We start from the raw sequence: 11,453 nt of genomic DNA on the forward strand, positions 1-11,453 counted from the left end.
AAAGCCGAGTAGTGTAAATGTTAAAGTTATTGGAATGCAATAAAACATTTACTACAATTATTACTTAAAAAACCAGCACGTGGGTTTAGGGGAAAAAACTATACCTCAACAAAATTCGATTTATCTCTCCATGTACTTCCCAGACAAAACTTGAGATTGATTTTAATAACCACAAAAAACTTCAATTTTAATTAAAAAAAATAAAAACTGCACTTAAATTTTCTCTTTACCAAAAGATCGTTTTCTAGCAACTAAGTAGCATTTCCTTCCCTCCCCCTTTACTTTGATTGTGTAGAAAACGGTAGAATTATTGATATGGTGCATGTCATAAAATCTCAAATGGGCCCTCGCATAAGTTGCACGCAAATTACATGACAACTCACAATTTTCCCGCAAAGGGAAACACAGATAAGCAGGTATTATAAGGAAGCCCGTGATGTGAATGAAAAGATGGCACATATATTAAGTGCATGACAAAGTTAAAAGTAAAAATCCAGCTATGCACCTGTAAGTAAATATTATCACCTGACAACCTATAAATTAAACCATGAAAAATAACAATTTACCCAACTAAATCAAAGATAAGGTTAAGTTTTCCCTAGCACATTATCTACATATGTTTATAGTTTGCATTGCATGTAAACTATCAGCCTACACTTTCTGATTGCTATGGACCTTCCCAACCATTCAGTTTGACACTATCAACTGATTCCAGTGCCCGGTAATCTGCAAGCCAAGTAGCCGATATTAAACACACTTTGATCGATAACCATATCAGGTAAAAAATATAAAGATCATTTTATGCTGATCAAGTAAATAAATAAATAGAGAAAGAAAAGATTTACATTGAAACTGAGACAAGTTAATTTATAACTGCAGTACGAAAGGCTATTTGTATGCTTTTAACTATCAAAAGTCTATAACAGAATAACATTTAAAATCAATAGAAAAAGAAGAAAAGAGAATCTGAACACATGCAGAATCAAATTTCACTATAACAGGTAAAATAAACATTCAATATAAAATTTAACGCCAACCCTGTACAGCTAATTAAAATGAGAGTGCCTAAAGTTCACCTTAATTTCTATGACACAGCGGCTAATGTTCTGGAGATGATGGACGTTGCTCTGGTGGCTGTGGCCACATTTGCGGTGCCATGTAAGGATGAGACTGCTGAGCATACATATTTGGGTCCATCACAGGCTTGCCCATTATGACACCAGCAGTTCCAACTTGGGGCGCATGCTGAGGTGGCATATAGCAGTAAGGAAGTGCATCAGCAGGCCCTGCAACAGGCATTGTTCCTCTTGGGATTGATGCAAGAACCTCATCTTTCAGGTCCTCACGAGGCACAATGTCAACCAAGAAATCAAAGATATCAGTCCTTGTGATTGCTGCAGCGATATCATTCTTTTGAAGTGTTCTCCTTTTGTTCTCTTCAGTGTGATTCCAAGAGCGCAGGGTTAACTCTAAAATGAACATTTCACATGCCCTTGCAAATATGACAGGTGCCTCAGCTGATATCATTCTAACATCCTCATCAGCCTTCATAATCTTCTTGATCCTTGCCAGAGGAAGACTGTGGTTTTTGAAATCAGTAACCTTCTCAATTTCTTGATATTGACTGGACCAAAATTGTTGAAGCTGTTGCTGAAGCTGGTGCTGTTGTTGTTGATGAATATGCTGATAAGCAAGTTGATGCTGTCCCAGCTGAGCTCCAGCAGGTTGACCAGCAGATGGAATGGTCCCAACTGACGTCACCACTGACCCTGGGGCTCCACTTATTTGGCTTGGCTGATATGGATTAGAGCCATATGCTAACTGAGCTCCACTTCCAACAACTCCCATTGATGGGTTCTGGCCATGCCCTTGATGATCCATTCTGTTTCAGGTGAAATCAAACACATGAAGGGTTACACTTCACATCCAACCAAAACAAATCATGCAAACATTCAAGCAAATTTGTCGATATATTATTAAGTATACCACAGGTGGAATATTCAATGCAAAACATGGAAGTTACTAGGAAAATGGACCTCAAATGCAGAACTCTTAATCGCGTGTCGTGATGGAAAACGACACGGATTTCATGCAGGAAAGAAACAGGTCTCTCCTTTTCATGAATAAGGCATAAATGCAGTTAATTAAATTTACTTCCTTCCTACAATTGTATCTAAAACAACTGTTTTAACGAGATTTTGATTTTGGCGCCTAGAAACGCTTGTGTGAAAGCAACACGTGACACAATCAGCTGTTTACAAAGCAAAACAAATATTGAATATGATCAACAAAGCTTCAACACCCCCCCCCCCAAGAGGACCAAAATGCTTTCAATTCAAGAAGCTTCATTCCAAAAATCACAGGACAAACACCCAAAATTCAACCAAAGAACCTTATGGTTTACATCAGGAAATCTGTTAAGAAATTTAAGGCTCTAAATAACATCCATCAACAGAATTTTCAGGAATAAGTATCCCTTCAAAGAAGACAAATGGTGATTTTAACCATGTGTCTGATGGAATCATCAAAAAAGGATAAGCTTTTATTTTTTTTAACAATTAAGATCAAAGAGAATTATTCGTTTCCAAGATATGTCAGTTTCACACAAGCCAAAATTCGCCTCAACAAAAATTAACCAAAGGAACCACCAAAAATAAAAAATAAAAAAAAAGAGACACATAGAGACAGATAGAGAAGAGCAACAACTACTAATAAAATTTGGGGTGGCCAATAAAATTTATCCCAGAAAAAAAAAGTATGAAGACCAGGTTAGAGCAAACCTAAACAAATGCAGATGCATGAACAAAATCAAACAAATATAGGCACAGGTAGAGCAAGAGTTGTTACTTGTTACCTTCCCAAAGAGATGATGCTGTGTGGTCCGCAAACACAGAGAACCAGAACCTGAAAAGGGATCAACCAGAAAAAAAGAGAAACAAAAAAATGATCAGAAATTACGTTTGATTTAAAGATCTATGGCATGAGAATTGTGGTGGGTCGAACACAAAACACTGTTTTTTCAAGTAAGGAAAATCATAGAGCTTAGAGCAGACAAAAATTTAGGGTTTCAGAAGGAAAATACGAAAAGAAAAGAAAGCAGAGCTGTCGTGACGATTGACGATGTTTTTCTTTAGAACGAACCTCAGACAGCGAAGTGCGAAAAAAAGCTGTGTGATCGATTCTGACTAACACTGTCGGACCTAACTCTTATATTTTTTTAATTTTTTTCCAATTTCTTCTCACGCTGACCAATTTATCCCTGTCATGTTTATTTTCTCTGCATTTCTTTTTTAAACTCTTTTTTCTTTATACATTTTTTTTTTAGTGCATCTCTATAATATCTTTTTATTTTTCTCTTAATTTTAAAAAATCATTTTCTTAATATTTTAATCAAGTAAAATATATATGAATTACTATTAAGAATATTAACTTCTAGAAAATTTATATATTTTATTAAATCTAACAATAATCATGTAATAATATTTTTTTCATTTTATAGTACACATCGAATGCACGTACAATGCACACAGAATTTATAAATTAATAAATTTAAACAGTTTTATTTCAAAAAAAATTATATCAATGTTAAAAGAAAAAAAAATACACTGATTTTGAACCCTAATTCACAATTAATGTTAGAACTAGCAAAGTAAAACATATGTTTAACTCCTTTTTTACTCAAGTATACCAAATGTAACCTAAATTATATTAAGAGTTTTCAAAAAATTAGTTTTTTTTAATGATATTTATAAAATGTATAAAAAAATAGTAATAAGTATAAAACTTTAATATTTTTTAAAAAATTGAGTCAATGTCTTTAAATTTTTATTTTATTAAAAAACTTTAACATATTGACTCATTAAATAGGGCTGCAGATATAATGAATTAAAAATTTAAAAAGGAGGAAAATAAGCATAAATTCAGGGATTTGGTGACCGCTTGGATGGAAAAAAACATAATAAAGACTATGTTTAGATGTCATATTTGAAAGAGAGAAAAAATATATATATTAATGAGATCTAACTCTTATTTAGAAAATACTTGATTAAGAGATAAAGGTTTAAGAACTTTTTTCTAAATCCTTTATAATCATAATTTTTTAAGTCTCTCAATTAAGTTTTTCCTCTTTTACTCTCTTGTGTATTCTTTTATAATTAAAATTTTATTATTTTTTTAAATATATTAATTTTTAAAGTAAAATTTTTTAAAAAATTATAAAAATAAACTATTAATTTTAAAGTATTTACTTTTAGAAAAATAAAATTTTTAAATTTTATAAAAAATTAAAAATATAAATAAAAATAATAATAATATTATTTATATAATTAAATCTCGTCATTATCTCATTTTAATATTAAACATTTAAATAATAAAATAGTTTAAATTTTATTTCTCTTTCCTTTCTCTCGTATTTTTCTTTCTTTTAATTATTTTTTTTATCTCATCCTTCAAACATTCAAACAAAATTAAAAAGGTTCTTATTCAATTTAAAGTTTTTTTTTATTTCCATTCTTCAAAACCGTTTTTGGTTTCTCCAGTTTTACTTCACTCTAATTAATTCTATCATCAATGTGAAGTCCACACATTCAAAGTTTCATAACCGTAGATGTGATAAAGTTATATATAATGATATTATAATAATTATTTTTTATATCTTTTTTATATACTTAATTTTTTTTCTTACATTCATTTCTCTCGTGAAATTTTGTTAAGTGGATTAGTTTCTTACTTATATAATTATCTAATTTTTGTTATTTAAAATAAAATGCATATAAAATTAAAATATTTTAATCTAATTTTAATTATAAATTTTTGTATCTAGTTTAAATATTCATTAAAATACTAAAAATAATGTATCTAGTATTTATTTTTTTGCTACTTATATAATGTATCTAGTTTCTTACTTGTATAATTATCTATTTTTTGTTATTTAAAATGAAATGCATGTAAAATTTAAAACTTTTTGTTAGCTTTTAGTATTAAAGTGATCAGATATTTTAATTCTTAAATTTTATATTAATAAAAAAAATTTATTAAAACTTACTTATTTGAATTTTTTTACAATCAAGTTTACATTAAAAATAATTGAAGGATATATTATTTGATAAAGTTAGAGATTTACAGGGAAGAAAATATTTTTTAAATGTAATTGAATTTTCAATAACTTTTTGCTCATAAAATTTCAATAACTTTAATTTAAGATTTTGAATTAAGTTACATTAACACAAACTAACTAATTTATAGAGGTGAGGAACTGAATTGTTCATTATCAAAGTTAGAAAAAAAAAATATTTTTTTATGGGCCTTAAGCTAAAAGAAGTCTGTAGTGAATTGAAATAACCTATATAAATCAATAAAAAAAAGTCTGTTAATTAAAAATAATGATAAAAAGTTTAAATGGATCAGAATAAAAGTGTCAATTATAAATTCTCTCTCTACTTTGTTAAGAAAAAGTGTCAATTAAAAGGTTAAATTATTTATATTTTAAATATAATAAATGATGTTATTTTTATTTAATAAGTAAGTATATGCATTTAAAATATTTATTATATATTAAATAGGTAAATTGATAAGAAAAATTCTAGAAGTAGAAGAAGGTATAATTATTTAATATCAATGCTCTAACAAGTGTCATGATATATTAGCTTTTAGGATTTTGGCAATAAGTATTTCAAGAATATTAATTAAGAAAATAATAAATTTTATTATATTAAAAATCATGGTGAAATTACATATTAAATATATTATTTAATATTTATTTATTTTCTTTATATTCAACTACTATTTTAATTCTAATTATACAATATCTATGTATAAAAAGAAAAATAAAAATTTAAAATTTATTTATATTAAATATTAAATTTAAACACTCACATCACTCAATAACTTTTTAAATAATTAAAAAAATATCAATTTAACTATTTAATCATTTTTTATTATTTTTATGATTATATATATATATATATATATATATCAATTTTTATGTAATTTAAACATTTACAGTTATACTATTTAAAATTTAACATTTAGAGATATTTTAAAATTATATTATATATTAAAATAAAATATCATGACATATTAATTTTATTTTTATATCAAAATCTATAAAATTTATTTAATTGAATATTATAAAAATATTCAAACTAACAATTAAATTAACTAATTTTATATTTTATATAAAGTTATTATAAAATGTAAATATTGAATATTAACGTGGTATTTTTTTACAACTAAATATGTATTTTAAGTTAAATCTTACATTTCTTTTAAATTACACTTATCATCCTTCAAAGACAAATATATTTGAGTTAAATATAACTACTATTTATATTTTCATATAATATAACACATTTTTATTAATGTGTGTGTAATATAAATATTTATCTCTTGATTTATACAATGATATATTTACATGTAAAGTTTCATCTCTTACAATTTTAAAATCTATCTTATAATTTAGATATTAACATGTTTTAATATAAATTTTTTATAACATGTAAATAAATGTTTATTTTATAATTTAAACATGCTCCCTAAAAAATTCCTCACATGACATATATATTCATATGTAATTTAAATATTAATATAAATTTATGTAACTTTTTATTTATGTATCACGTAAATATTTTTACAAGTACTCTTAACATGTGTTAAAATCATAAGTTAGAAGCATGTTTGATTAACTATTTATTCAAATACTTATTTAATATTTTTTTTAAAATAATTATTTATGTCAATAATTAAAATAAATTAAAAATAATTTATGAAATCCATAAATTATTCCAAACAAAATCTTATATATACATGTGAATAATCTATATAATTTTGTAAAAAATTAACTTAGACCTAATTTAAATGAATTTTTTAATAAGTACTTATGGAGATAAAAATTAAAATGAAAATAAATTAATTTTTTTATAAATTAAAATTAGTTTATATTTTTTTTATAAAATACTTTAATTAACTTCTTCAAAACATGTGGTGCATAAAATGATTTAAATTTATGAAAAAAAATAATATTTGTACTACTTTTTATTTTCTTCTCCTATAAATACTTGTGTATTTTAAACTGAACCTTAGTATATTATAAATTTAAAATATCATATAAAATGATGCTAAACTAAATAATAAAGGAACAATGGTGATTTTATTGTTTTAAACTATATTTATAATTCAAAGTAAAGAAAAATATATTCAAATAGCAATGTGATAATAGAGCAAAGCTTAATATTATAAAATATCAAACTTCCAAGTAGTGAAAAAAAAAAGTGTTTTTGAACTAAATCACGAGCCTTGAATGTAATTCACCTTTAATTTTTGTTGTTTGTGAACATGAATGAGATGAATGGTAATTTTTTTATATGAAATTGGTGAGTGGGTTCATTCTAAAGGGAATTTATTGCCCCTTCAATGAAACACAACCATTGAATAAGTGAATGAAGATATGATTATAAGTAATGCTTTTCAACTCCCAAAGGCCAAAAGACCAAAACATAGGAAGGCTTTTCCAGACAGCAAACAAGTAAGATACGAAGTTAGTGGCTCAAATCTCTTCCCTCCCACCCCATAGACTTTCCTTCCACTTTTTAACTCTATTTAGTGCGAACATTTCTATGCCCATCATCAACCTTTATCGGTAACCAATTATTCGAACCTCACTAGCAATGGCTAGGGTACCAAGTTGCCCACATTCATCTAAGTAGCCGCTTTGGTGGACAGATTTTGGAGTTCTTTTTTATCAAATAAATAAATAAGTAATAAAAATACAGAAAATACTTTCCAAACACTAATTTTAACAAAAACTTGGATGAAAGGTTTCGAGTTATGTCTTACAAGGAAAGATTAAATTCATTTGTTTAAAAAATTATAATTTATAGAGAGGTCAAGACAAAGTCTAAATTAAAAGTAGTTGTCAAATAAACTTTATGTCACTTGACCTCACCCTAAGTTTAAAACGACCTTTAAAACAGTGGCTTTGTAGAAGTATTGACTAGCATATAGCACCTAAAGTTCAAAAATAGTATAATCGATATTGGTTTAAGTTATATAGAGAATTATATCATTTAATAATTTTAAAATTAATTATTGAATTAAAATTTATTATTATATAAATTATATTTATAAATTTTTAAATTAACAAAAAAATTATTTAATACTTGTTTTTGTTAAAGATACACTGATATTTTAAATGCTTATCTTTCTTGTGATATGATGACGTTCTTGCAAGTACTGCTGACTTGTCTCTATCTTACGTTGGGATGTACTTATAAAAGTCACTCTAATAATAAAGTTAAGTATCGATTTAGATAATAAATATTACTAAATATTTAAAAGTTAATTCTTTATTTATATCTTACTTTCTTTTTAGGTATTATTATGAGCTAATAAGTTTTATAAGTCAACTTTAATTTTAGCTTTTCAATTAAGTAAATAATAATTTAACTATATATTTTAATTAATTTAATTATATTTTAATTAATATTTAATATTACCAGAAGAGTATTCATCTTATTGATACTAAAGAAATATTTAAATTTTTTCTTTTATCATTGAAATTAAGTAGTATTTTATCTAATACAATCTTTTATGTACATTAAAATAAATATAATATATATTTTACAATTTTATGAAAATAAAGTTAATTTAATTATATTTTTATAATTAATTAATTATAATTATAATTTGTATATAATTATAATATAATGATTAAATTAACAAAATTTGATATAAAATTATTAAGAGTATGAGAATGTACTTGGTAGTCTTTTACTTTTTTAAAAACCTTTTTCAAGTTTTGCGCAGACAGTATAGCTGCGCTGGGACACTCGTTCGTCGGGTTGCGCGGAAGATTAGGAAGCCTTTTTCGTGTTTTGGGTCCAAATCATATATATATATATATATATATATATATATATATATATATATATATGAATTTAACTTCCCTATGTTTCTGGTCAATGGCTTAACTTGCTTAAAATGTTAGGAGACGTGTAAAGTTAGCCTGAAAAACTGGGCCAAACTTATAGTCACACGTAGAGGGCTTCAATGTTGGTGTAATTTTCTATGGGATGTCCCAAATCGTCTACCCGTTTAGCAGCTGATTGAAGTGGGAGTGAGAGTGAGAGTGAGAGATGACGCATGTCCAAATGAGAGTTGGGATAGTAACGATACCAGAATCTTGACCAAAATAAAGGAGAATCTTTATGTTATCCTGTCACGGTTCATCACACCACGTGGTTGGATAAAGAGAAAAGCATTTTTCTTGGTGGAAATTTGTCATTTGGCTTTCGAAAATGTTACGATGTTGAACAGTGATTCAGGTGAAAGAAGAGAGAAAAGGAAGAAAAAAGATAAAGTAAAAAATGTGATAAATGATATCATAAAAAAGGAAGAGTAAGAGAGAAAGATAAAAAAAAAAAGAAATAAAAAATATATGTAAGAAAAATAAATGTGAATATATATTTTTTCTTTGACATATTAGTGATGGGTAAAGAAACAAATGTACAACAGGTGATAAATAATGAGAGAAAATGATTTGTTTATACCTCAAAATGTAGAATGGGTGACACAATAGAGCGATAAAAAAAAGTAGAGAAAAAAAAAAACGAAGTTATAGATGCTGTGATAGAAAGAAATAGAAAGAAAAGGACAACAAAATGAATTGTAGAAATATAATAGTTATTTCTTATTTAATGGTTTATCATCATGTGTTATGTAATATAGCTATATTAAGAAAACAACATTTGATTTTAGTCTTTAAAAAATATTATTTATTAATTTAGTCCTTAGACATAAGTTTTATTTACACTACAAAACTTTAAATTCGTATTCTTTTAACCTGTTATTTCTACCCACCTTTGAGCGTACGTTTTATGAAAATTATTAGATGAAGTTTAACATGTTTCTTGACATACTCTTTAAATACATATCATGTTATTAAATAACCCTAAAGCTTAAACTTGATGTAAGATGTATTAAATAAAAAAATATTTGCAATGTAAGAAGTAAACGACATAAAGCCATATAATAAAAATACGATTAATTTTATTTAATAACAAAAAATATATTACTTTTCTATTTTCTTAATCCTATCTTAAAATACCTCTTTTTTATATTCATTACCACTTCATTCATTTTCTTCCATCCCAAAGTTGTAAAAAGTTAACAGCACAGTATTATGTCGCACCTACAATCTTATTTTAGTATGATTATCTCAATTTAATCTCTCACTTTCTCAGCACCTGTTTTCTTTTTGTTAACTTAAGTATTGAAGCGTCTTTGCACATATAATCGCCATCATTGTAACCAACAAAGAGCGAAAGGCATATAAAAGGATTATGATTTAGGACGTCAACCCTGCATCAAGATTCAAGTAATAATATTAGCAGTCTTTGGACAAAAATAAATTTTTCCACATCTCAACGTGGTTAACAGCCGAAGCACAATTATTGGGCAACAAGAAAATCAGGATTGGAATCAACAACCCGAAAGAAGCAAGAGCATGAAGTGGAGCATAACAAAGGAACGTGATTTAGGATCCTTAGCCCTGAATTAATCAACCAAAATAAGTATATTACCTTTTTCATCCGACAACAAATCATATGCTACCATAAGTTGTTGCCATATTCTTCTATCTGATTTCCAATAGGTCATTTTATCACAATCTTCGGCAGAAAATTAAGCAATGATTGTTTCTGTTTGCTAAGTTAAATGGTTCTTGACTTCTTATGTCATGTCATGCAACGAAAACGCCTCACCGAGGATCTTCTACCCACAGGAGGGCCAATTCTTAGAGCATCAAAGGTTTTATAGGAGAAGCTTACCCATAATTCTTATTAGAATAAATAGAGAAAGCAATCCTTAAAGTAAGTAAGATTAGATATATTAATCCTTAAATGATAAAAATTATGTCTAGTTGAATTGAAGAAAATCATATCTAAAATATCTAAATACACTCTTTTTTTCCAATTAAATTAATCTTAAAGTTCACTGACTCCGGAAATGATTTTGCCCACAAGATTCACATGTACAAATTTCATACATATTTTTCCTTGAAACACTAATATGACGGTGTAAGTGGATCTTTGAGGAACATACTACCACCTTTGATTTAAATTGGGGTAAGTTTAATAAAATTAATTCTAAATCATTGAACATAGTTAAAATATGCACCCAAATTAATCTCAATTATAAATTATACATTAAAACATATACCTTGTTGAGAAAATTTGATTGTTGCTCTATTTCATAAGACTGTTCCAAAGTTTAGGGATCATACTAGTAAAAGTATTTTTAAATAGCTAAATGAAAAAAAGATAGGACTAAAATAAGATTTTGCTTTGTACAAAAAAAATTGCTCTATCTAAAACTACTCAGCTTCTTATTTAATAGAGGGAGAAACATGTATGCGGTGCCAAAACACTTTTTTTATCATTGATTTTACAGGTGTTTAA

At 26.4% G+C, this 11,453-nt stretch overlaps 1 protein-coding gene across 2 annotated transcripts; it reads right to left on the reverse strand.

The window, feature by feature from the left end:
• Positions 1-442: 442 nt before the first annotated feature.
• LOC113861695 (nuclear transcription factor Y subunit C-3-like) lies at positions 443-3,177 on the reverse strand. Of its 2 annotated transcripts, none has more exons than XM_027494683.1 (4): positions 3,142-3,177; positions 2,855-2,904; positions 1,077-1,882; positions 443-726 (listed from the first exon to the last, which is right to left on the reverse strand). In XM_027494683.1, exon 3 carries the CDS (start codon positions 1,879-1,881, stop codon positions 1,099-1,101), a length of 783 nt encoding a protein of 260 aa, XP_027350484.1. In that variant the 5' UTR covers position 1,882; positions 2,855-2,904; positions 3,142-3,177; the 3' UTR covers positions 443-726; positions 1,077-1,098. The 2 variants fall into 2 exon arrangements, with proteins under 2 accessions (XP_027350484.1, XP_027350485.1); XM_027494684.1 differs by having other exon boundaries at positions 500-726; positions 2,848-2,904; positions 3,142-3,172.
• Positions 3,178-11,453: the final 8,276 nt, after the last annotated feature.

The sequence above is a fragment of the Abrus precatorius genome, unplaced genomic scaffold (assembly GCF_003935025.1).
Source record: "Abrus precatorius isolate BTA unplaced genomic scaffold, Abrus_2018 Scaffold3, whole genome shotgun sequence".
Lineage (NCBI taxonomy): Eukaryota > Viridiplantae > Streptophyta > Magnoliopsida > Fabales > Fabaceae > Abrus > Abrus precatorius.